Consider the following 27,753-nt stretch of genomic DNA (forward strand, 5'->3'; position numbering starts at 1 on the left):
CTTGCTTGCTTTCTTTCCTAATACCGGCACGCGGCCCACAAGCATTTGTCAAAGGGACTTTCCATAAAAGTCTATTAGTTGGGATGAGGAATGGCTTGACAAAATAGATTTAAGTGGCCCCTTGTGAATCATCCTGGCAGTATTAGAAACTCTGTCCACTTTTTTGATTAAACATTTCCAACGCCATTAGTGGCGAAGAAGTAAACAACTTCAATTGAGTTTGGCTGTTTAATGACAGCAAAATGGCCTTTGATCTCTCTGTTATCAGGGAGCAGTCCTTTGCCTGGATGTGGAGAAAGCTCACGTAATCACAAGGCATCACCAGCAGAGCAACAAAGAACCCAGAAAGAGCTCTTTATTCTCTTGCTCCTTTGTGGAAGTGACCAGATCCTTCTGCGACTGGCTCCTTATACATCTGTGGAGTCTATAAAGGCAGTACTGAATAAACTAGCGGTTTGGCTCTGGAATGGTTCAGAGACAATACCAGGGAGCGGAGTTGAGGGAAACTTCCCAGCTACTGTTCCGACTGTCCATGCTCTGTGGATAAAGACACTACTTTGCTCTCCGGGGCTGACGATCCAGCACTATACTCACCTATTTTTTATCTAATTAAACCAAAACACAAAGCTAACATTTGTTAAATTTCATGGAATTTCAAATCTAGCTGGCCGGGCTGGTGGATTTGCAAAATTACTGGCAGCTGCAGTTTTTTCCGCAAGATTGTTGCACAGCAAAATCAGGCTTGTGTAGGTAAAGGATCTATTTAGTTGGTGGACTCCTTGGGGCAGGCACAGGGTGTTCCTGTGCCTGTTGTTCAGTTTGGAGCATGTTTCAATGTAACCAACTCTCAGTTTTATCCCAGGTCTCACAGTAGTTGGTGGTTTTTCTTAAATCCCCAGCTCCTGGAGTCCTGTGACAATGAGAGACTCCCAGCTTACTTTTTCAAATGTAAGTTTCTAGCCTTTTTGGTTGCAGAGAAACCTATGGAAATGTGACCCGAGTACATCCTAAAGGCTCAAAAAGTCAGAAAGCAAAGAAGAACCACCCAAACTGTATTATTTTTAGAAATCTCATGAGTTTTAAGCCAAAAAAAAAGCTAATTGTGGGGGGCTTGGTTCCTGAGTTTTGAACACTTGTGGCTGGCAACACTGTGCTCATGCGACTGGTTCCTTGCGTGAGCATGGACATTTCTGAAGAAATTCGTGTTCATTATTTCCATCTGTTCTTTGCCTCCCGTTCTTCTTTGGGTGGGAATCAGCACGGGGATTAGAGCAGATAGGAAATCAATTGCCATTTCTAAAAAGCTCTGGGACGTGGCAACCGTCTCCCCTGGCTGCTAAAAACAAGCAGGGGGGTTGCGATAGACCTTTCCTGGCTGTCTCCCTGTACTTGGCTGGTGACATGCAGCCTTTGGCCTGAATATACGGTCCCTTTGTGTTTGGTTGCCCAGTGTTTTGTTTGTGCACAGGCACTGTAGAAGCGATTGGGTGCTCTCCTCCGAGAGGAGTGCTGGCATCCTCTGTGTCCTCCTTTTCTCCATAAAACTAATCAGTACATCAGCCATGACGGATGGAACCAGTTCATACAGAGTACACGCTCGAGCATCTGCCCCCGAAACAAATCATTACTGCTCTCCTGGCGCATCGCTGCACTGCCTTGTCCTTGCATCTTATCTGGAGACTTGACTTTTTCTTTCCCTGAGACCTCTTTGTTTAATAACTAAGCCTAGGCTCTTCACAAGCTTTTTTGTTTTTTGGCCATCTGTCAGATTAAGCGAGTGTCCGTGGAGATATAATCTGGCTGATTGGCCCAGCTTTCAAAAATAATGGCTTTTAGATTTGCATGCGGCTGATAGGAGTATTTCAGATTTCTTACCCAGCTTCTTTTCTCCTGTGGGGGAGCCAGGAATTGAATTTTATGCCATTTGAAATGAGATTGCATTTTGCTGAGCAAAGCTGAGGAATAGGAAACTAATGCGACAAAGCACAGCTATGTGATGTCACATAAGAGACTGGGGTCGGGGAGGGGGAGGGTTCTCCCGAGAAGCTCTTGGCTGGGAAGTTTCCTCAGAAAGCTAAAAGGAAGGGAATCATATAATTAGTTCATACTAGAAAGCAAACTTGCGGATGTTTAACGTTGGAGTCTCAGGGGTGGAAACTGCTTTCTGCTAGAAATGTGAGCTCAGAGGTTTCGCCTACTAAGTGGGCCCAAAATCAGCAATGGGCAAACCTTAACAGACTCTGATACCCTACCCCCTTAGCTTTCACTCTTTTTTGTTACGCATGTTGGATTGCTGGGTAATGTTGGCTCTGATTGATTGCAATGTTCAGACTTCTGAGCAAGGCTTATGGCACCAGTTTGCTTTCCTCTGATCACTGCCTCTGTTGATAGCCTGTTTGCCATTCAGAATAAAGGAGGGGAGCGTTTGCATTTGGTTGGCCTTGTCACTCATATCCATTTGGGTGAGTAATTATTAGCAGTGACTTTCATGCCACAGAACAGACAGGTATAAGCAATTCCATGGAGCATTAGGGGATCTACAGTTCAAATGGAAGTAAGGAAAATTATTATCCTCTATCTTCAATTAAACCATTATCGCTTCACTTGAAGGAGCCCATTTAGTTAAAGGGGAGGCATAAAGCCTCAGAATAGAGTTGGTTTAGAGAATAATGTGTCCAATTTTAATTCCATAAACAGGAGGGAGAGCATCCATCCAATATTTTTCCAGCCTGGTAGTATTTCCTCATCAGATTTAATATAGTTGAGTGTTTATTGAACCAGACTCCAACGGAAGATGTTTGTTGGTATCTGTGACTCTCTCAAAGAACAGAGAGAGAGTTAGATTCCAATTGTACAAACCTTGTCTACAAGGGAAACTTTCACCAGTATAACTTTCCTTTTTCCAGCAGAAACTGCCCTGTGTCCATATACAAATCATCATATAATGGTTTATCTCACACCTGAATTCAGAATAATTAAACTGCTGTGGAATTGACGTAAGACAAGGACCCACTATGGATAACAGGCTTGATCAGTCATTTACAAAAGATTTATCTTAAAGGTGACCTTGAAAGGATTTTATTTAAAATAGCGTTCATGCATCTTCATATTGTGTAGGAGAAAAGGGCCTGATTTTGTTTTTTTGGTTTGTTTTAAATTGCTTGTTTTATTACCTTAGAAATATCAGGAATGTCAGGTCTAGTCTGTGATCTCAAAGTCAAGTCTTTGGTTTTCTGGAAAACTCCTTGAGGGGATCACCGATGTTACGTGTGAGCTCTCACACCACAACTGCAAGAGTCTGGGTGTTGAAGATTTAACAAAGATGTCCTTTCTCCTAAATGTTCAGTAGACATTGGAATTAAATAAGTGTTCAGAATACAGAGTTTTTAACAGCCTGGTGGGGGGGGGAATCCCTTCCTTTCTCAGTTGCTGCAACATTCAGTCTTTTTGTTTTTAAGTTGTCACAATTTCACTAGTTCTCCGGTTACCATAGTCTCCCGGGATACTTTTAAATGGAATTTCTAGTTTAAAAAAAAAAGCCCCAAAAAATCTTTTTTTTTTTTTTGGCAGGGGGAGGGCTTAAAAACATGAGGCTGCCTTTATGCTTCATAGAAAGGTGCATAATCCCAAATTTTCCCCCTTTCTAGCTTAATTTTAAAACAGATTTTGTACATGATGTTGAACCATGTAATGTATGTAATAATGTGACACTGTAGGTGACTTCTGTCAAATCCAGGGTAAAACTGAGACCCTGACCCCTTGTGGTAATTTAAGATCCCACCTGACTTTTGTAGTGACAGTAGCATTAATGCTGGCGCCCAGGTCAAATTCCAATCATTCTCCTGATCTAAATTATTGCTGAGATTCAACTGGATACAGGATTTTGTGTGGTGTTGCAGTACGCTATTAAATAGTTCCTTCGTTCCAACCCAGAAATGGATGCATCTTCGGGATAGAGGAAGACCTTTATACTGGCATATACACAGGGCCGGCTCTCCCAAAGCTGCCGCCGAATTGCCACCACCGCGGAAACTCTGCCGCCCCAAGCACCTGCTTGGAACGCTGGGGCCTGGAGCCGGCCCTGCATAGACAGGCCCGAAATGCTGATGTCCCTTACTCAGACTTAGCTCCCAATGGACCTGAGATGCACTGGAAACCTACTGAGCTTTTGCAATACCGGAAGTGGCAGCAACTTTCAAGAGGGGTTTTGTGAGAGTGCAAACTAAATAAGGACTTCGTCACTTCATCCCACGTATAGAAAGAGCTTTGGAAGGCAAGGTTTCCTCTCAGGAATCGTGATCATTTCTCCATTCCAAAATATAAATCCTGCCGAGGCTTTCAACAGGACGGCGCTCTTCTAAGTAGCAGTCTTGAGTTCTCTTGGACTTTCTCGTATCATTATTTTAAGTCCCTCCCAGTTTTAATTGACGGGGCTTGTGTCTCTCTGCCTGAAACGTAAATGTTTGGTGGAGTTCTATGTGGCGGATGGCCAGGGGATAGCCCAAACCTGCAACAGCCCAAACAGTCAGCCATTCATGTCGAGGTCTGATCACGTTGCCCTGGACAGGCTAATAACGTAACACCCCCATCAGCTATGGCAGTGTCACAGGCTCCCCTTGCCGGCCCATTAACCACCTGAATGAGCTCCTCTTAGGCCTTGACAAGCAGGTCAAGTTGCAGCACTGGCTTTTGAGCCGTCTCTGCTTGTACACACACAAAAAGAACAGGAGGACTTGTGGCACCTTAGAGACTCACCAGTTTATTTGAGCGCAAGCTTTCGTGAGCTACAGCTCACTTCATCGGATGGAGCTGTAGCTCACGAAAGCTGATGCTCAAAAACTGGTGAGTCTCTAAGGTGCCACAAGTCCTCCTTTTCTTTTTGCAGATACAGACTAACACGGCTGCTACTCTGAAACCTGTACACACACAGTGATCCAAGCCAAAATGCTTTGCATGTCAGTCAGCCAGCTTAGGCCATGCACTCATCAAGCAGTTACAGACTCCTTGCATGTCTGGGGTCATTGAACTACAATGGGAAATAAAGGCTGATCCTTTGCAGCAAATGTCTCTTACATGCTTGTTGCTGACAGTGCCCAGCCTGTGAATGGACTTGAGGTGCTGACATGAGAAAACAGGGGTTCCTTTATGACCAACCCCGCTATAGACTACATGCTAAGGGCCAGATGCACAGGTGTGCAAGGAAATCTCCCAGCCACAAGATGGCCGGTCACATTTCTAGTCCTCGAGCTCACTTGAGCACAAGAATTTTGTGGGAGATTGGCACTAGCCAACCCAAAAGGACTAGGAGGGAGGGGAAAGTCAGAACCACGGAGTCACCCCCACCTCCTGTGCGTGCTGCACAGAGGAGATGCTCCCAGTCTGTTGCCCTTAGGGGCTGGAAGAGTTCTGGCGACAGCATAGTCAATTCACGTTGCAAGAAGGGAGTGACACAGCAATGCGCTACTCAGCAGCGATTCCTCTTGCCACTTCAGCAGCTCCATTCCTAGGCTCCAAAGGAAGAACAGTGATATCCCCCAGAGCGGGCTTGATGAGGGCCACATCGTACACAGTTGAGCTGGGAACGAACCCCGCCACCCTTAAGGAAATAAATTAAACCACTGCTGCTCTCTGGGCCACTGCCAGCGCTTTGCGCGCCAGAGATGGCCCTCAGGGTAGAGACTAGAAATACCCACCACATTAACGGGGGACGTCAGAAGCAGCAGTAGAACAAAGTATCTTCCCAACCACGAGACCACATTCTACCTCCCGATCTGGGACTAGAATCCAGGAGTCCTGGCTTCCAGTCTGACAAGCAAATTCCCATCACTGCTTGAGAGCACGGCATGATGTGGGTTGTAAACAATGTGCATGTTTTTTAAGGTTATGGTTAAAAATTAAAGGAGTATTTTGTAATGTTGAGCTCCCTTTACCAACTTTATTGATTCACTCCCCTCTTGAGGTGCCAGCATTTTAAATCCATTTAAGCTAGTTTCTGCAATTTTGAACAACTTTTTTAGATACTGCTCTTACCCAAAACATTACTTCTGTCTCCCCCCAAAAACGGGCTTGCATCTAGCAATTGCTTTCACAATCTAATTTGGAGATGGAGCCCCATAATCCATCAATTAAACAGATTAGTTACTCAGGAGGCTGCATGTCTCACTTGGGAAAGCAATAGGCTGTAATCCCTCCCCACACACAGAACCAACCCAAGTACAGCTCATGGGACGCCGTAAATGAAGTCAGTTTGTTCCTTTTGTTTACAGCTCCTGCTGCAAGGGTGGACTTGGGATGTGATGTGCTGGCCCATGTCGCTCGGTGTTCCGTTATGGATGAGTGAGTGGGAATGTGCTCTGCTGGGCCAGCCATGGAGGCTGAGAAAGCGGGAGGAATCTCAGTCCCCCTCCCTACTGGTGCCATTGTGGGGTGCAGTGAGGAGAGAAGATTGGCCACTGATGACTGCCCTCTCGGTGCCTTATAATGACACGGTTTCTCCTCTGTAGTGCAGCAAAGTGTGACATTCTGACATTAATGCTGAGGTGACGGCCAGTCAGAGAACACATGCTTCCAAAGACTTTAACTCTGCCATGGATAAATGTCTCTCAGAGCAACACCATGGTCTAGTGCACTGAGCACACGTCTAGAAGTGAGGCGTTCTTCGGTTCTGCCACTGATCCTCTATGCGAATTTGGGGAAATCTCTTAATCTCACCATTTCTGTATCAGTACAATGGGGAAGAGTAATTAGTTAATGCTTGTAAGATGCCTAGGAGAGGTATTCTTGTGAATAAATGGAATGCATCAGACCTGGCATAAGCAGCTGTGATGGAGAATCTAAGGTTCAGATGGATGAAGATGCAGAAGCTTGGATGCTATCTGAAATACATCCATCCAGAGACCTTTAATCTAAAGATCCATCAGGAGGCTCATAAGAGAGCCTGCAATGCTGGTGCTTCCAGGTTCTGGTGATCAGCACCATGAGAGTCTTCAAGTCCTTGCTGGGGCTAGGAAATGCAGAGCTGCCTCAAAGTCAGAAATAAGAATTTTAAAGTTTAAGCAAAAGAGTTTAGAGCCTCAGAAGAGCTTCTGGCCAAAAGTGGCCACTAATTTGGGGTGCCTCCATTTTGGACAAGCTGACTTGAGAGGCCTTGGGCCTGACTTTCAGAGGCGGTGAGCACCCGTAATGCCAGCTAAAGTTACGGAGAGTGGCGGTTGCTCAACACATCTGAAAGTCTGGCCCCGGCTGTGTCTCGTTAGGCTCCCAAATGGGGAGATACTGAAAATTAGTAGCCACTATTGCCAATTTGGCTGCTGAGTTTGTATTGGGAGAAGGTTCAGGCTGGCGTCAAGCTCTCCGGGCCATCCTGTGCTACTGAAGTGTGTGGGACTCCTGGGCACAGGATCAAGATACAACACACCTTAGACTAAAACCTATTTAACTCAGCAAAAAGAATAGGAGGACTTGTGGCACCTTAGAGACTAACCAATTTATTTGAGCATAAGCTTCATGAAAGCTTATGCTCAGATAAATTGGTTAGTCTCTAAGGTGCCACAAGTCCTCCTTTTCTTTTTGTGGATACAGAGTAACACGACTGCTACTCTGAAACCTATTTAACTCAGGTAAGTTTCTATCCTCAGTAATTACTGCATCATTACTACACAGTATCACACACTGCTACGCAGTCCCTCCCATAACCACTGTACACCCCTTGCAAGTGCTTCTGCAACCTATGGACATACTGCAAAATAAAGCTTCTTAGTGCAGGGTGGATTTATCCCGTATTGTGCTAATTGCCTTGCTCAGGTTTAATAATTCAAACAGCTGTGAGAGCTGGATTCCCCCCATCCCCAGTTGTAATTAGCATGAAAGGGCTTTTTTCCCTCTCTCCCTCTCTCTTCTGCATTTGCTTCTTTTTAAATTCCATGAAATGACTTTGCTGTAGGGCTCCCTAGCCAGGTGAAATATCTTGTAAGGAAATAGACACAACCCAGAAAAAAAAAAGTGGGGGAGAGGTAAAATATCCAGAAGCAAAGCACAAGTTGATGGTTCATTGTGGGAGACTATTACTTCTCATCTTTATGGTCCGAGTCCCTGCAGGCTGAGCTTAAAATATAAAACAAAACCCCCACACATACGCACACAAAATCTCATTGACAGCTTTAGGGCAGGAATTCAAAATAAAGAAGAACCCAACAACAAAAATGAAAGGAATGTTTGTGAAACTAAATGTTCTGAATTTGTTTACAATTCCCCTGTGTTGGTGCCAGGCCTGGCTTTCCTTGTTCCACAGGATTAAATCAACTGCCTGTGCGCGGGGGCGGAATTTCTGACGCGAGTCCCTTTTTTTTTTTTTAAATTTGCAAATGTCACCCAAACACATTTTCAGTGGAAGAATCTATGTGTTGGCTTTATCCCCCTGTTGGATTCTAATTATTTATTTCACAGTAGCAACTATGCACCAAGCTAAGTTTAGGGCCTCATTGTGCTGGATGCTAAACATAAGCATAGTAAGACAGTCACTTCCCTGAAGAACTTGCAATTGAAATAAACTAGGGAGAGGAAGGGTGGGAGGGGAAACAGGTGCAGTGCGATGAAGTGACTTGCCCAAGGTCACACAGTTAATCAGTGGCAGAGCCAGGAATAGGTCCAGATCTTCAGACTCCTACTCCAGTGCCCCGCCATCATTAATCTTAGCCACTCCCATGCTGGACTGTGATTGGATTTTTCATTTTTTTACTTTTTGATTGATCAATTTCTCCCAACTTCCTGGTGCCTAACAGACTGTAAAAGGAGACTCTCCCTTGGTGAAACATTAAGTGTAAGATTTTTTTCCAAGAGAGCACCTGTTCTTCCAAGATTTCCAGACCCAAGCTAGCTAGAGCACTAGTCACATGTTTGGCTGTTTATCTCACCTTGAAATGAACCTCTGAATCTTCTGGGATTCACTCTCTGCTAATAAAAAACACAGTTTAAAATCACTGAAATATCTTGTAGACACATGTGGTACAAATATGGACCTTCCACATTAGCAAAGGTGGCAGTCATTGTGTCTGGGTTAGGTTTTGGCTGGAATCAGGGCTAGTGAGGGTAGCAGGGGCAGATTCAAGGTGCTGGAGGGTGGGAAACTTGCTCCTCCATCTGACACCTCTCTCCGGCGCTCTTCTGCTGCTAGGAATGGGGAGGTGTCGTCTCCTCCTCCCTGACTCTAGGGATCCCTACCATTCCAGTCTCTTTGGTTAGTACCATGCTGTACATGGGTCATGTGGCATTACGGTTACCACCTCTGAAATGCCAAAAAGAAAGGCACATCCCTGCTACACACACACACACAAGGCAAGCCCGACACAACCACAACCCCAAATCATAAGGCAACTCCCCAACTCCCTGCTGACAGTATCTAGAGAGGTAACACACGCAGATAAGATTAATAATGTCTCCTGTCTCCTCACTCTCGCAAGACTCAAACCCTCTCTCATACACGCACAGTGCGCTTGTGTGTTGGTGGGCAGACACGTGCTTTATTTTCAACAGTTTTGATCTGTTATCACTTAAACTGCGGAAGGTGGGAACGCTGCAGCATCTTTAGCTGGACCCAGAGACTTTTAACATTTGATATCCCAGTGTATGGTGGTGATAATGCAATCTTTAGACCCACATAAAAACCCTGCAGATTCAATTATCTTTCCAACAACTGGCAAATCCATTAAAAACCTGCCCAGGCCAGACAAATACCAGCCAGGTGGTAACCCTAATGTTTCATTAAGGGCTGCATTGCTCCGCTCACTCCACTTGAAAACTGGCAAAAACTAGAGGTGCTCTGACTCAACATGTCCCCCAGAGCTGCCTGCAGAGCCTCAAAGTTCATGTGTTTCTCGAGTATCACTCATTTTGAGTTTCCCTTTCCTTGTCTGAAAGATTGCAGAGCTGGACAGCTTAAATGTCACAGCAGGAAAAATTTGATTAGATACCCAAAGCTAACAGAGTTGAACCATCTCTTTTGAGGAGCATTTTGGTGTCCTACAAATGGCAATTCAGTAGGGCTGGCGGGGGTGGTGACTTTTTCCTGTCCCACATGAATGTTTGAGATTTAAAAGAAAAAAATGTCCTGGTCCAAATCAGGACAAAAAGTCCATCTCAAAAATTTTGGGGATCCTAAAAACCAAAAAAAAAACCAAAAAACATTTCAGCTTGGGTCAATCAAAATGTTTAGTCTCGATAATTTTGAACCATTGTATGTTGATAATTTTGGCCTTTTTTCCACCTTTTTAAAAACATCAATCAAGTTACATTTCTAATCAAAAAGTCATTTCGAACCGAAAAAACAAAACTTTTCATTTCATAAAAGGGAACAATGGGAAGTTTTGACAATATGGAAACTTTTTGAGTCAGGAAATTCAGCAGAACTGAATCCAAAACCACCAAAAAACAGATTTGGTTTGGGTTCATCAGCATTTTTTGGTGAAAAAAGGTTTTGTCAAAAATTTCCCAAACAGTACTACAGTTCAGCTGAATTTGAGCTATGCAACAGTGACTTCTAGTGGCTGGTTCAGTTAGTCTTGTGTCTGACTGGAAGATGATTGAAGAAGGCAAGTCAAATTGGTGTTGGTTTTGTATATCTCTGCCTTAACCTTCCTCCTTGATCTTTGCTCATTGGGGGATATGAGAAGTGGGAGATGAACGACACTGTAAGCCACAAACCATTTCATAAGACATAAAAATACCTCTGTCAGGCTGTTTCCTAGACTCCAGTTGGTGCTGAAAGGGAGTAATTACGTTTGAACGCAATGTCACTGGTGCTTGACTGTGCTGTACAACTTCCACTCTGTGATACAAAAACTCACATGAGCCGCGTTCGCTAGCTTTCAGGGCCATCCAGCCTTGTCTTTGCCTGCTGGGACTGCAATCTAAATGTCTCTCATTACAGCAGTCCTTATCCCCACATTAGTTCTGCCTCGCACCAAATACGAGTAATAAGGGATAATGAAGATCTCTGGTTTGAAGCACAGTGGCTTTGCAATGTCAGCAAGGCCGAGGCATTGCGGCTTTGTCTGTAGCTATCTGATAGAAGATCTGCTTCTAATTATGGCTATTGATGATCTCATTGGTGCTAGTTCCCCCTCCCACCCCTGTTCCCTTGAGATACCATGGCATCTTTCATCGTGCAATCTCTGCCCTGATATTTCAAGCAAAGGTTACGGTGCTTGAGAATAAGAAGCAATGGCACCAAAATGTTGTTGTGAATTGGCAAGTGAGTTCAAACAGCAATGTTAGCATATGAATCTGTGCAGCGCTGCCTGCTCCAAGCTTTTGGAAATCAAGAGTCAGGATACAAAAAAATATGAGGTTGGCTTCAAAATTATGGGATTTTTTTTTAAATGGGTTCTTTTTGTTCCCGTTTTTGTTTTTTGAGATCTAGGTTTCAACGTTTTCAAGCTTTTCTCCACAACCATGAAGCCTAGAACCTTACTTTTTTTTTTTATGTATGCTGAAATTTTTCTCTTATTTACATGACTCTAGGAGCTGGGGCTTTGAGAAAATAACAAATGTTATGAGACACATGATAAATTCATGAGCGTTGGCAACTCTTGTAATAGTAGCAAGGACACCACAGAGAATTTTTGATTAGGCTTGGTTTTGTCTAGAAAGACTCCTTCTATTTTATCAGAGAGCCCAGGGTTCTCCTTTTACTCTCCCTGTTAAATGTTCAGTTCCCATCTGAAGGTACCTTGAGATCCTGCAAAATAGATGCTCTCCCTGTCCAGAGAAGTAAGACCATGAGTACACAATATTCTTGATGCTCTGTGTGTGTGGTATCCACACTGGAAGGAAAGAGAAGAAGAGGCAAAGATGGAGAGGAAAGAGGGGGGGCTGGTGGGAAATATGATTTTACATTTCGCGTTAGTGCTCAGCAATGAGATGTTCATAAGAGAGCGGAGCAGCCCTGGAACAGGCTACTGGCTAGAGTGAGGATATTGTGTATACACGGACAAGTAACTCAGCAATAGCTAGCCAAACACACATGCCCCAAGAAGTTGAGGAGACATTCCTAATGGTTTGTATGATTTAACCAACACCTGGACATGTGCATAGTTTTATCTGCAGGAGTTGGACTGGGGGCTTCATTTCTGCAAGAGGCCACAGTATGCAAGACTGTGTCTGGATCCCTAAAAATTGGTGGGTAATTGCATGACCCCTAACACTTGTAGATATGCAAGTTACGATCAATCTCAAGCTGCTACAGATCGCTTGATGTCCTGAAAGGATCAGGACAGAATTCACACGCTGATGACATTATGGGGGTTTTGACCTGCTGCTGCATTGTACGGACATAGAGGGGAAGACGGTCCAGGCCCTAAAGAATTTACAGCTGGCAACTGCACACAAGATGAGAGTGAGCCCATTCTGAATAGGGCACTGTGCAGCAGTCACCCCCCACCAGGTGCTGAGCCATTGTCCAAATCAAATTCAATCTCAGGGGCAATTGCTGCCCTTGGTTGGGTTTCTACCCAAGCCAAATGCAAGGGCCACATGTCCCCTCTTGGGTGTGTTCCCTTTTCCTTGGGACATTTACTTCTGTGGAAAGGGCCTATGTGCCACTCAAGTCCCATTTAAAATCTATTTTGAGGGGTTAAGGTTATTTTGATATCAGATGTTATTGTGAAGAGAAGGGACATTTCCTGTTAAAGTCCCACTTAATAGCCATGGGGCAGACTGTTTCCATGGACATCAGTGGCAAAAATCTCATTGACTTGAGTAAAGGAAAATCAGGCTCCTGTAATGTGTGGGAGTTTTAGCAGATGCTCTGGTGTTTCCTTACTGTCGTGTAGGCTTTCCCTTTTCCTTACTCCTTCTGGGGCTGTGCAGCCTGTCTCTCTCTCTCTCTCTTTTATTCTTTCCTTGGCAGGGTTTCCCTGAGTTTCCCCACAAAATGGAGAGTACAGAGCAGAAGTGGTATTACGGGAGGCCCCATCCCTTTAAAGTGCTCTGAGCTGCAGCTTTCATCTGAAGATGATGCTGTTAATTCTCATCTGGCCAGCAATGTGCTGCCAGCAACTTGACTTTAAGAAGATAGCACAAACATTTTCTCCCATAATCTGCAATAAATACCGTATTCCAGGGAGGCTAGAGAGACCAAGGAACGTAACCCCTAGTTTTGCCTGTCCTCAGGAATGCTCCCTCTTAACCCTGACCAAGGAGAGAGGCAGTAAACGCGCCATCCAGTCTCTGTTCCTTCACAATGTCTTGAATACATTGAGAAGTCTGGCACAATGTTCAGTTTGTGTCACATGATGGGGAGGGGAGGACCCATGGAGCTGTCTAAGGGTGGCCTCTCCCCCGAGAATGGATGGAGTCTGGTACAATCCTAAGGCAAAGTCTTCTACAGCCGTGTTCTTATGAACCCAAAGATAAGTCATCTCTGGGCAGGATGGTTTAGCAGCATCCATGGGCAATGGGGCTGGGCAGAACACGACTTCATTATATGCAGGGAAGTCATCCCAATCCTCCCCCTTCAATTCAGTCACAAAGTTTTAACAAGGGGCACCAGAGAAGCTCATCCAATATAATCTCAGCTTCTGGCCCAAGGTGGTGTCAGGCAACTGGGTGCTAAATGGGGTTGTCCTTTTATAGGGGTTTGAGAGCAAGGAGATATGGTATGAGTAGTTGTATCTCTAATGTATTTTAGCAATCATGGTGTGCATTGAGGATGAGCAGGAGGTTGCTTGGAAACACTAAGCAGTTAGTACTGTCTCTATAGGATAAATGGTTGAGCCTATAGTAGGTTATTGCACAGAATGATTTGGCCTATGCAAGTTGGTTTCATAGATGATAAAGGCAGAAAGGACCCCTGTGATCATGTAGTTGACCTCCTACATAGAACTTCCCTGAATTATCATCTGTTTGACCTAGAGCCGATCTGTTAGAAAACCATCCTATCTTGATTTTAAAACTGCTAGTGATGGAGAATCAACCACAACTCTTGGTAAGTTGTTCTAGGGGTTAATCTGCAGCAGCCTGATGGTATAACCAGCCTGGACAGGGTGGGATCTCCGTGGCTACCACTGAATCCAAGTTAACCACTGCCATTCCTGGCTGTTTGCTGAGTATTTGATATACAGTGCATTGAATTCAGTGTCTCTTCTATGCTGCGCACCATGATACGACAAACATCTCCTGTCTTCAGAAGCTCAGATAATGCAATAACCACCTCAAGTGCTTCCCAGCTGTTAACATACCATGAAAAATAAAGGAAGCTATTACCAGACAGGAGATGAGTTGGATATGAAAATAGCCCCTTTTCCTAGGCAAGATTATTGCACTGAGGAAATGGAAAAGACCCATTTTCTTTTGCAAGACAACTGGTACTTAGCTTTAGAAATGTATGTTGCAGTTCCTTGAACAGTTTTTTTTTAAGTAACTCCAGTGAGAAAATCTAACTCGGTCCCTTCTTTCTCATTAGGTTTGGTGAGAGAGGAACTTGTAAAGGTTTCACACTAAAGGCTGTAACTTGGAGCGAATGTTGGTTTATTTGGGAAGGTCAATTTTCTATGTCATGGATCTGAGTTCATGCACAAGGTCTGCTCCAAGTCCTGTTGAAGTGAATGGAGATCTTTCCATCAGCTGTAATGGGAGTTAGATCAGGGCCATAGGTAGGACATCCTTGAAAGATCCCTTCCAGGTTTCTGACCAGAACTTTGGATCAATCAAAACAGAGACAACCCACAAAGAAACCTTCCTAGATTTTTAGTGTGGCGTTTTCAAAGGCGGCTAAGAACACAAATCCCATTGACTTTCAGTGGCACTTGTACTTGTTAACTCTCTTGGGTGTTTTTGAAAAGCCCACCTTACATTCAGAGCATTTAGTCTGTTACAGATAGACCTCTAGCCTGGCTAAGCATATCCTACAAAACGTCTGACTTTGTGCCTTAATGCTTCATTTTAGTGCATTGCTTAAAAGATCTTGTTAAGCTAGGACACAACATGAGTGTCATTACTGCGGGTGCTACAGAAATGGGCATTCACTCCATTAAAAGACCCGATAGAATGTCCTTCCAGTTCTTCTTACGCACTACCTCTCTCTTCTCTGCCCCCTCTCCAGTTTTTTAACATACTTTTTGGAATGTGGACACCAGAACTGGATGCAGTATTCCAGTATCAGTCTCCCCACTGCTGAATCACCTCCCTTTCCACACTCACTGCTCTGTTTATTTATCCATGGATGGCTTTAGCCCTTTTTACCACAGCTTCACACTGAGAGCACGTGTTGCGCAGCTTGTCCATTAGGGCCCCTAAATCCTTTTCCGAGTTGCTGCTTTCCAGGGGACAATCCCCCATTCTGCAGATGCCGCCTGCCTCCTTTGTTCCCAGATGTATGGATTTGCAAAGGGCTTTATGATGTGCAAAGTGAAACAGTGCAATAAATTCCTTGAGGAAATGAGTGTGTTTACCATGCGGAATAATAAAAAAAAATTCCATGTTTCTCCTTATGTCTCAGCTTGACTATGTGTCTTTCTGTCTTGTAGCCGGATGAACTGACCAACGCTTTGGAGATCAGTAACATTGTCTTCACCAGCATGTTTGCCCTGGAGATGGTCCTCAAGCTCCTTGCCTTTGGTATCTTCGGTTACATCAAGAACCCATACAACATCTTCGACGGGATCATAGTCATCATCAGGTCACTGCACGCTGCATGATACTTTCCACCATTCGCCTCCAAGTAGCTCCAGGAGACTTTAGACATGTCATGTCATGCAGGGGGTAGGAGTGACGTGGGTTAGTGTGAATTTAGAGCTCAGTGGGATTAATAGCGTCTTGGCATTTTAGGGTCGTATCTTTAGAAGTGCTGTCCAAACGAAATGGACGTGACAGACGAGGAGTTCTATTTCTGCCATACATCTGGCGGCGTGGTGAATTTTCCACAGAAAATTCTGGGGAAAGCAGTGTAATGACCCCAAGTTGCAGCAGCACAGAGGTTTCCCAGAACGAATACATGAATATGTGACCTGGAAAGGCAAGAACAGGGCTGTGAGAAGGTGGGATACAATAAGTAATGGGTGTGGTGTCCACTGCAGGGGGCTCCCAACATCAAAGAGCAAGTGGTAGGGGTGCTGCAGATCTGGGGTGGGTTGTGCTGGCCCATGTGCATGGGAGAGGCTTCTTCTGCGTCTGTCCGTGCTGTAACTGGCTTGGCCCACACCAGTCATCCCCTGAGCTTCGTGGCTGCTCAATTCACTCTAATTTTGAGAAAGAAAAATGTCGGGCCAGATCCTCTGGAGGTGTAAATCAGCATAGTGCCGTTGACGTCCATGGTGGGATGCCGCTTTACACCAACTGATGGCTGGGCCCATGGAGATGAAATAAGTCATGACCATTAGAGAGGGGTGCAGACCCACGTCCCAGATCCAAACAACTTCAAACTCTCTGAGATTGTTCAAACTTCAAACCCAATTTTACACTTGGCTCCGTCTCTTTATAATAATAATCTGAACTAAAACCCCCATGTTTGAACCCTCTGGAATTTCAGGGCCTTCCAAAATCCTGATCTAAATTTTGTGGCTGGAGCCCATCTCTGATTTTCAGTGGTTCAGACCAATCATGCATCTAGAACACCAGTAAGTCATTTACTTTATCGCTAGATGCTGTAGCAGTTTAAACAACACTAAACTGGCTACAGAGGAAATAGATTAAGCATATATATTGAAGGGGGCTGATTCTGAGATCTTTCCAAGGTCAAGAAGGAGGCAGAGCAGCAGAGACAAATATGCAAGTTGACTTCCCCCCCCACCCCTCTTGTAAGTCCCATCTGTTCCTACAGCGCACTCTGATCCCAGGTCACAGGCTGGGCCAGACAGACACCCTGCAAGCTACTCACAATCCAATTAGCTACGGGTTTTGCTGTACTGTACATCAAACTGCTACAGGTCGGACAAGGACAGTGAGTTTGTTGTTTTCCCTCTTATGCTCCCGTAGTGTCTGGGAGATCATTGGCCAATCCGATGGAGGCCTTTCTGTGTTAAGAACTTTTCGGCTGCTCAGGGTCCTCAAGCTGGTACGCTTCATGCCTGCCCTTCGCCGCCAGCTGGTGGTCCTGATGAAGACGATGGATAACGTGGCCACTTTCTGCATGCTGCTCATGCTCTTCATCTTTATTTTCAGGTACCACCGACGGCTGCTTTTCTTCTTGAATTAATTGTTTGGCTTGATTAAATAATATGCAAATTAGAATGATAATAGAGCATGTTTGCCATGCAGCCTAGATGACAGAAGGGCTCACAATAGACTGACAGGCAGATATTCAACAGATGATTTACCACTTTGAGGTCTCAGTGTTTCATGCAATCCTTGTAATTCTGTAGACAAATGAAGAATACAGACAGACAACAGCAGAAAAACAATCGCTCCAGAGTTCCTGAGAGGCACAGTACAGGAGCAGCAGAAGCTTCCTAAAATTGGGGGGGCCACCAGCACCTGAACCGTGGCCCTGCCCCCTCTGTACCACCCCTCTCCCCTAAGGCCCCGACCCTGCACCGCCTCTTCCCTCCCCTCCCCCCAAGAGACCCCCTCTATTCCGACACTCCTGACCCAGGAAGTTGTCCACAAATGGAACTTGATGGCTTAATGTTTTAGAGGGAGGAAATATGGGGTCCAGGAATTACTTTTTAACACTAGACTACAGCTGAATGGCTCAGGGGGTTGATAACAGGGCATGCAGCCTGTCACCAGCTCCGCCCCACTGAGTTCTGGATTTGACTCTGACCGAGGTCAATAGTGATGAAACATGATCCAGAGAAGCAAGAACAACTATGGAGGGAGAGTGGGCACAAAGTGGGCAGTTGACCTAATGTTCTTTCGGGGAGCTATTTACCTCACCTTGTAGAGAATATCAGGGGTCATTGCCGGTGGGTGTTTAGGAGCCAAAATGAAATGGATTGTTGGTCTTAGTTAATTTGGTAGTGGACAACTATCTGTAGCACCAAAAGTCACTTCCCAGCAACTTCATGGGATCATCTGTCCATGTCAAATAGAAGACTTTAGAAATAATAGTCCAGATTCTCAGATGGTTCAAATTAGCGTATTTTCATGGATGTGGTCCACTGGCTTCAGTGTAAATTACCTGAGAATTTGCCCCAATACCTATGACAAACATCTTGGAAGATGGTATTTTTTATTAAATACTCAGAAAGCACTAGGAATTTATGTCAACTGTTAAATCTTCTGAATGTTTCCCCGGGCTTGTGTAATTCCAAGCTGTTTTCTCTATTCTTTCTCTGTTTGATGTCATTCATACTTGTATATTTGTCATGCATATTGTATATTTGTCATGCTTATGTCATACGGAATAGTTCCTGGCCACATATCCATTACGCTGCTTTGACAGAAGGAACTCAAAAGTGGGGGAATAGCTACCATTGCAGTTGCCACTAATTGGCCGCTTTGTTGGCATTATCAGCAAAGAGAACGAGGACTGAATGGTTAATGAAGATTGAGTGACCCTTTCAAGATCCTGGAAGTGGTCAAATCAGGTGTAAGGTCTATTTTTCATAGAAGATCCTTTTCTGGGAAAATCTCTGCGACCTGGCTGGCCTGAGCCATGACAGGTCAAATGTGCCTTGTTACGCTAACATTTAGTGAAGGTATCCTCTTTTTGCCTGAGTCCTATATAATGAACGGAAAGCAGCCCCTCCTGCACCCTCAGCTCTCTTCAGAAATTCCTCAGAGAGGATACTGGCGATAGAGCTGGATTGTCTGAAGAGTCTTCAGCCATGTCACCCATAATTCCTTGGGCCAGTAACATCCATTCCAGGTCAAAGGCTGCATAAGGTGTAGAAAGCTCACCAACTAGTATTGAAGCTGTCTCAATGGGAACCCAGAAGCCATCAGGCTCTGAAATGGAGAGTCACCTGTAGGCATCTGGACTGAAATGGCAAGTAGAAGCTGTGGGCCTCAAGAACCAGTACATTCGGTGATGGTTCACCAGGGAGTTAGTGCAGGAACATAAGGACAAAAGTTATATCTAAGTCATGCTATTCTGCTTTCATCTTCTGGAAAGGCTCTTTTTTTGCGTATAACAAACCCGTGCTCTGATTCACCTTATAGTTGGTGTCCTCCTCTAAGGAGGACTCATTTCCTGCCTGCGGGAGCACAGATAGCACTCTCTATAGACCTACAATGTGCAGCTGGGAAAAGAAAGTGACCCCCAAAAGCGCTAAGATGCTCCCTGAAACCATGTGTCTCATGCAGTGATGTCTTCTATGTCGCTTCCTTTCCCTCTCCAGCATTCTCGGCATGCATCTTTTTGGGTGCAAGTTTAGCTTGAAAACTGATACGGGGGACACAGTTCCAGACAGAAAGAATTTTGATTCCTTGCTCTGGGCCATTGTGACCGTGTTTCAGGTAAGATCTGGGACCACTGATGAGTTTTATTCTCTACCAAGCAGACAAATGTTGTTGCTTTTCAAAAAACGTCATTCACAGCATCACAGAGTTAACTGGACAAACTTACCATGAAAGAGGTTTGTTTCGGTTCTTCCCAATGAATCGACTGGTCTCAGGCTAGCTCTAAGTGGGCAAATGCCCTTGTCACAAAACCCACCACTATGTCGATCTCGCTTCTTAGCAAAGGCCAAAGCCTGAGAAGGAATAGAGATTGAGCAGTACTTTCATATCATTACACTTGTGCAAATAACAGATTTTCTCAGTTCAGTTTTGATTAAACTAAAAAGTAGGAAAAAAATTCTGGTCGCTCAAAAACACTTTGACCCAAAACAAAACATTTTGTTACATTCAGGGGTTTTTTAACCTTTGCTTTTTCCTTATATCTGGAAAAATCAAGATAAAATTTGAAACAAAGAGATAGAATGTTTTGACTTCGGGGGAATTTTTTTCCCCCAGACTGAAACATTTCAGCAGATTCAACATGAATGCATTAAATGTTTCAGTTGACCCAAATCTGCATTTTTTGGGGCCAAAATTCACGAAATTTTGCCCAGCTGCAATCATTACACAATTCAGGTTGAAACATATCGGTCATTTTGAAGGAGGTTTCTAAAACCATTCAGTGCTGTACCTGTTCCATGAATAGACAGAAGACTTCTGTCTCCAAGGATACCAATCCAACACCTTCCTCCAGCACTGAAATTCACTTTTTAAAAATACCGTGTTTTAGAATTGGGGGACGAACAGACTGTCTCAGGTCAATCTAGCTCAGCAAATTTTGTAGGTGCTGGCTACACAAACAGTGGAGTTGGGATGAGGATTGCTGGACTGGTAAAGACTGTGACACAAAAGAAAAGCAAGGCAGAGGACTGGAAAATCTCTATGTAAACTTGCCGACTTTCCTGTGTAGACAAGATCTAAGGTATCATTAGAATGACTCATATATTTCATAACAGAGCAATGAAGCAACTTATTCCAGGAAGGTATTTCTCCGTAACATTAGCTGTCTTTCCGCTTAAGAAATGAGCCCTTAGAATGCGAAGCAGAGTGAGTATATTAAAGGCCCCCTTACAACCACCAACAGACATAAACTGGGTATAGTGGAGGAGAGCTTAGGAATGTTAAGCAGGATTTCTAGGTACAGGACAGGTGCACCTCATTAAATGAGTGGCAGTCCATGTGCAAACTGATCCAAACTCTCCATAATGCAGAATGTTACCTCTCCCCTATATAAACAAAGACAGATTTTAATTCACTGCGAGGGGAAACTGACAGCACTTCCATGAGGTTCCTACTGTTGTAATAGCGGCTCATGTATTTATTTTTAACATTCAAAGTCATGTGTGTAAATAGATTCAGTGTGATGCACAAGGACATAACCTTACGGGGAGGCACAGGGCTAATGGGAGGCACAGGACTAAATGCAGCCGACTATATTTTCCCACCCCCAGATGCCGCCAACTTGTTGTTCCTGTTTTATAGCAGTGCTAGAGGACATCTTCATAGTAGAGTCTGGATTAACGAAGGGCAAGAAACCATCCTCTTCTTTCTTTTCTTTTTTTTTTTAAATCCCTGGGTTTTTCAGCTATGGAAACATTGGCAGGCCAATGTTTCCATAGCTGAAAAATAGCTGAAAGGCTAGGAATATCTTAAGTGAATCTTTTATGAAGGCACCTTGGACTAGTCTTTTCAAAGGAAATATGTTTTCCTGCCAGTTTATCTTTTTTCCACCCAACAAGCACTTGTTTCCTTTCCTGAGTTTCTGGAGATCCCTCGTATCAATGACTGTGAGGAAAACCTGGGGTTTTTTCCCAACGTCAGTTAACTCATAATGAGAAAAAATGTTCTGATTAAAGGAAAGCATGGCCCTGAAAAAGTGTGACCTTCTCTTGATACAAAACTGGTGCCATCGCAGGCCTGTGAACTGGTAGCCGATCACCAGAGTACATGTAATCATTTGGGAACTTCCCCACCAAACAGTAGAACTCGCAGCTTGTGCAGCTGATAGGTTACCAGAGTGGGGATTTGAACTAGCAACCCTTGTGGGTCATAAGGCTACTAGGCAAGCTGAACGAGGAGCCAGGGCAGAAGAGTATCCCAAGAAGAAGCCGCAGCTTGCAGATCTATCTCAGGTGCTGAGATCTAAATAAAGAGATCCTTTGCTGTCTCATCTGATTAGATCTCTAGCCGGTCAGAAAGGAGAGCGGGTGCTGCCTCTGTAAAGGAGGAAGGGATAAATCAGTGATTCAATGTGCATTTTAAACCAGCTGCTCCCGGCGAGCAGTGAGGAGTAATCGGAAAGTCTTTCCTTCCCACTCCATGCAGATCCTCACCCAGGAAGACTGGAACGTGGTGCTCTATAATGGCATGGCATCCACCTCCTCGTGGGCGGCACTCTACTTCGTGGCCCTGATGACCTTTGGCAACTACGTGCTCTTCAACCTCCTAGTTGCCATCCTGGTAGAAGGCTTCCAAGCAGAGGTAAGGAGGCTTAGCAAAGCAATGGGGCAGGGAACTGGCAGCTGCACGTAGGAAATGGGTGAGGGGGTCAGCCTCATGGCCTCTTCATCAGTAGGGAAATAGCACCTTATCTCTAAACAACCCTCCAAGGACCACAGCAGTACCTGGCCCCCCAGACTCTCCAGTAAAGCCCACCAGCTGGAACAAGATAGGACACTGGTAATCCAGTGCTCATGGGGGAAAGGGCCAAATTGAATTAAGCCTGGTCTACACTTCAAAGTTGGTGTTGCTGTATCAGCTAGTTAGTGGTGGGGGCAGTTACTGACATAAATAGGTCGGCATAAGTCCTAGTGTGGATGCAGTTATACGATGGATGCAGTTATAAGCAGAGTAGGAGTGATAAAGCTTGTGATGAGGTGCCCTTGTGATGCCTGTCTAGCTCTGATGGTTCCATTCTAGAGAGGATGATCCAGTGGTTAGAGCACTTGCCTGGCATTCACAAGACCACGCTCCACCAGGTTTCCGGTGTGACCCTGGGCAAGTTGCTATGGGTATGTCTCCAGTTTGTGCTGGAGATGTAAACTGAATCATCCTGAGCGTGGTCCCAGCTGAGACTTGAGGCACGGACTTGGGTGACTGGATGCTTGCACCACTGTGACTATGCTTCTGGTTTGAGCGTGCTAATGTGGGTATGTCCTCTTGCTGGAATGTACACCTGCCGCTCCTGCACAGACGTGTCTACACTAGGAGCTGGGGATGTAGATTCCCAGCTTGAGGAGATATACTCGTGCTAACTCTCACTCACTGAGCTAGCGTGCTAATAATAGGATGTGCCCAGTGGGATGGGCTCACCGCTCTGAGTACGAACCTATGGTCTCTGGCAGCAAGTACTGGGGTCAGAACCACAGGTCTGACCCCATATGGCTGTTCTTATGTACCACCACCTGAAAATGAGTGCTATAACAGTATATGTGGCCAGGGGCCTGGGTAATGTCCAATCGCCTTATCTTGGGTAAGGAAGATTAAAGAAATGACTATTTCTCAGTCTGCTTTGAGACGTTCCCAAGTGTCAATCCTGGAACCCGCTGACCTATTCTGCCCTTCTCCGTTTTTTCCTTTGGAGCAGGACAGATCCATATGTAGCATGGAGTTTTAAATGAGAATTATGATCCCATTTCTGGTTTAATATATTATCCAGAAGCTTTTGTGAAGTCAGTAGGGCACGGACATGATTTTGAGACTCACCTAAAATCATCCAGCCTCAGTTCAAGTTGAAAATAATGATCCAAAACGCTTGAATCACATTTTTGGATTTTTTTTGTATCCCAAGGCATGCAAGAACAGAGAGGCTGCTCAGCGTTTTGGAATATCGAACCAGCGCTAAGCCCGTGGGAACTCAGAAACAAAATGAGGAAGGGTTTCAATTTTCATTCTCTAAATTCCCAGGGTGTGGAGAGGAAAGAAAATCTTTTATTTATTTCAGAGTAGCAGCCGTGTTAGTCTGTATCCACAAAAAGAACAGGAGGACTTGTGGCACCTTAGAGACTAACCAATTTATTTGAGCATAAGCTTTCATGAGCTACAGCTCACTTCATCGGTTGCATAGAATGGAACATATAGTTAGATAGATAGATATACAGATAAGTTGGAAGTTACCAACAGACTCCAAGGAGAAACTGCTGAGCTTGAATTAATATGCAAACTAGATACCATTAACTTGGGTTTGAATAGAGACTGGGAGTGGCTGGGTCATTACACCTATTGAATCTATTTCCTTAAGTATCCTCACATCTTCTTGTCAACTGTCTAAATGGGCCATCTTGATTATCACTACAAAAGTTTTTTTCTCTTGCTGATAATAGCTCATCTTAACTAATTAGCCTCCCACCGTTTGTATGGTAACTTCCAACTTATCTGTATGTGTATGTGTGTATGTATGTATGTGTATATATATATATATATATACACATCTTACTATATGTTCGATTCTATGCATCCAATGAAGTGGGCTGTAGCCCACGAAAGCTTGTGCTCTAATACATTTGTTAGTCTCTAAGGTGCCACAAGTCCTCCTGTTCTTTTTATTTATTTGTTAATTATTTTTGATAGCTTTTCACCTTGTCCCCAGAAATCTCATCGTTTTCATATTTTTTCTGTTTACATTGCATTACATTACACCGAGACAACACTGCGGTTCACTGTGAAGTACCACTGAAATATGCATGCACCAGAAACACCCTTCTCCTCAAATTTCACAACTACATTTTCCCCCTTTAAGGTGGTCTGCATGGTTTCCATTATTAAAAAGTCCGTTCCCAGCTTCCCGATAAGTACCAGGACAGGCAAATGAACAGAAACAGCTAGTTTGAAAATCTTATCCTCATTGTTTATTCCCAGACTCTCAAAGCGGCTTTCTCAGGATCACAGATCTGTGTGATACATGCACTTTGCCAGGGATGCTACAACTCTTCACATCCTTGCCTCTTAGCAGAACTGGCATGATCCTGCTTCTATTGAAGCCTGTGGAAATTCTGCCACAGACTTTCGCAGAAGCAAGATCAGCCCCCAAAGAAGGAATCACCAGGGTTCATGGAGAATCTGGGCAGGCTGTGCTGTGCGGCGGGGTGGCAGCTGGCTGGAGTTTTGCTCTGCGGTGCTAGTTGTCTTCAAAATCCCACATGCTGTGCAGAAAGCTGGATCCAAAGCCTCTTGGAAAGTGCCTGGACTCTGGTACAGCCGGCTGGCAAGTCTGAGGCCGGTTCATTTACATTTTAAAGTGGTAGCTTTTCATGAATTAAACATAAAAATGAGTAACCCATCAATGCAATAACCCTGGTGGTGGTGATTTTTATATTGAACTCCCTTCGTTTGAAGCCGTTCCCCATGTCATCAGTTTTCAGTGTGCTGCAGATTTTTGCACTAGCCGCTACATCATAGAAGTAGTCAGTTGAAAAGGGTTTGAAAACTCGCAGCTGATCAGGACAGTTTGAGTTCTGGGCACCTTTAAAAGGTGGGGAAGGCAGTCTGAGATAATTGGCTGAACACATTAGCTGCATACTACTGCTAAAATGATCCACGGTGACATAGTTAACAACACTGGTCACTAAACGTTCATGATGAGCTTTCAGAGATACCAGCCAAATAGAAATGAATGAAAGTTTCAATTTAGACTTCCCCATAGCTTGTATGTGTTTTGAGGTGGGAGTGTAATATATGAAAAGGAACTGGGTACCTAGATTGTAAGTTCTTTGGGGCAGAGATTATTTTTGTTCTGTTCGTACAGGACTTACCACAGTGGACCCATAGATGACGTGGGAATACAAATAATAATACTATTATGTGTGTGTATCACAGCCCACGGTTAGATGGAATCAGAATAGCTCAAATGTGTGTCATAGGCCCTGTATTGCTAATGAGAATCTCATTGAACTCAAGAGGCAGGGACTGTTCTTTTTTGGAGCTGAAGGATCTAAGTTTTATCTTTTTGCTTCTACCACCAAGTCCTACGCCGCTATAAATGTGTTACGATGGGTAGAATTTGAGTAATATGTGTTTGTTTGCCTTTGCCCAAATCATTCTTCACCTTGGTTCATCCCTCCAAAGTTGCCCGTATTTCATGACTCTTGCTGCTTTTGAAGCTCCTGTCTCTCGGGGTCCACTAGTGTGTCTCACACCTCCCGGCCCTCAGAGAAAATCCTTTAGGATATTATAAAAATGCTGAATGTGCGTGCCAGCCATGTACGCTGGGGAAGGGCCACCAGTATCAGCCTTTTGATCTTCAGCAGGTTCCAGAGATAGGAGGTCATAAACATTCCAGATGAAGCACACAGGCTGTGCCAAAAGTTAACAGCTAATTGAAATCCAGGAGTCCGCTGCGCAGGCCTCCTTTCTGTTCTGCCTGGGCTGTAGAGTAGATGCAGCTGTTTGATGTTGCCAGGCAGACCCAGCCAGTCCTACTTTGCACTTTTCCCCTGTTTTTTTTTCTAAGTGTAAGTCCACATTCATGCTCTGTTCCTTGCCCAATCAGCTTTATCGGCTACACTATTGCTGTTTCATTTGCACCCTTTAATCCCTGGGTGCTGGGCCCCAGCTCCCCTTTGATAAGAAACTTGTCTTTAAATATGTTGTCATTGACGAAAACAAACAATGGAAGTGGGGGGGGGGGAGGAATGGGCCATGGGCCATGAATTATTCACTAGCTAGTCTTGGTGTGTGTGTGAGGGGGTGCAGAAATCAGTGCTTTTGTTATCCACTCTGTCTAGATACATTTTTAACTGTCTCGGGGAATTTATAATACTTCTGCTTATTCCAAGCTGTTTCATTCAGTAAGAGAGAGCAAGCAGAGAGAAATCATATTTGCCTCATTTATTTTTCTGTGATGACTTCAGTGAACAAATAATGATGCATTAAGTGAGTCTGGTAAGGGTACCAGCCAAATGCCTGGCGGTAAAGAGAGTGTTCTGGTTTGTAACTTAGAGTTAAGCTAAAGGATAGTCCCCTTCTCCCTTGGATTATAGTTGGTCGGCTCTGTAAAGCTTCCTTCACATGCCCATGGCTCCAGACAAGTCCATCCCCACTTCAAATATCTTTTCTGGTTTCCCCTTACCTCCTGAAGCAAATGTAACCACCTTCCCCTTTTCTGCAAAGCCCTACACAATCGATCTCCTACATAGAATCATAGAAGTGTAGGGCTGGAAGGGATCTCAGTAGGTCATCTAGTCCAGTCCCCTGCACTCAAGGCAGGACTAAGTGATATATAATACTGTACATATAATGCTCTGGCTCTTGCCTCTATTCATTTGTCCCCTCAGCATGACCGACAACCACCTTGGTTTACCATCTTGTGTTCTTACTACCAAATAGAACGCATGTTTACACACTGGCTCTCTGTCCCCCTTTAATAGCTGAAATACTATGAGCCCAGACTGCAGTGGACTAACAGCTACCGTGTCTTCTAGCTCAGGTAGTCGAAACTCATATTTTTTAGCTCCAGAGGTCACAGGTTGAATCCTTGCTGTGGAAATAATGTTTGTTGCAAAAGCCACCCTGGCCTTTCCACAATGTCCTGTCTCCTGCTTGTTCTCTAAACGGCTGAATCATGTGCTACTATGAAGACAGAAATTGGTAGCCGTGTGCGATATTCTCGATAAATATGTAATTACAGTCTTCATAAAATGGACCCTGTTTTCTTGCTAGTGTTTAATGGCTCCTTTTGGAGCTGGTACAGACTGTGATTTAAACGTGTAAGAGACAGTTTTTAAAGCCTGCATCAGAACAGCCTAACCACCCCAGGAATTAAATTTGTAGCATGCATTTTTCTTTCTGGTTTCCTTCTTTAGGAGCCTTGGCAAAGCTTATGGCTAGAGGCTTGTCAATTGTCTCTTAGCAAGTACAGTATGCACTAGAGAAATCCCACCAGAGCCATATTTCAGCCATGAGGCCTTGTATCAAACTGCGTGCTAATAAATGAATAACTTAGCTCTAGTTTTTATACAGCAAAGACCGGCAAATCTTCCTTGGCTGCAACTCGCAGGAAGAAGCATTCAGCAGAGCTGAGGATTTTTTATTTTCCTGTGGCTTTATTCTTTGATTTGTTGACTAGCTGTTGATGCCAAAATATGAAAAATCTTTTAAACAGCAATCCTCACAAAGTCATATACTACAGAGGAACTTGTCTGAAGTCTTTTGCCTTGCTCTTCTTCTTTGACACTACGTGTGAGTATGATCAGAAAGGTGGTTATGTACAAATGGGCCTTTCTTAGTCATCCGATCACTCCAAGTCACGTGGGCTGACTTTACTGATAGAATTGGGGGGGGGGGTTGCTATTGTTGGCCCTCCCCTACAGCTAAAGGAGCAAG

General features: G+C 44.3%; 1 protein-coding gene across 4 annotated transcripts in view; it reads left to right on the plus strand.

Moving 5' to 3' along the window:
- CACNA1H (calcium voltage-gated channel subunit alpha1 H) overlaps window positions 1–27,753 on the plus strand; it is a 478,577-nt gene that overhangs the window by 376,928 nt on the left and 73,896 nt on the right. For all 4 annotated transcript variants that reach the window (XM_073361774.1, XM_073361777.1, XM_073361776.1 and 1 more), the window contains 4 exons: window positions 15,522–15,673; window positions 16,969–17,154; window positions 19,275–19,392; window positions 21,760–21,915. In XM_073361774.1, coding sequence (XP_073217875.1) covers window positions 15,522–15,673; window positions 16,969–17,154; window positions 19,275–19,392; window positions 21,760–21,915 — 612 coding nt within the window. The remainder of the gene's footprint in view (window positions 1–15,521; window positions 15,674–16,968; window positions 17,155–19,274; window positions 19,393–21,759; window positions 21,916–27,753) is intronic.

This window comes from Lepidochelys kempii, chromosome 10, assembly GCF_965140265.1.
Source record: "Lepidochelys kempii isolate rLepKem1 chromosome 10, rLepKem1.hap2, whole genome shotgun sequence".
NCBI lineage: Eukaryota > Metazoa > Chordata > Testudines > Cheloniidae > Lepidochelys > Lepidochelys kempii.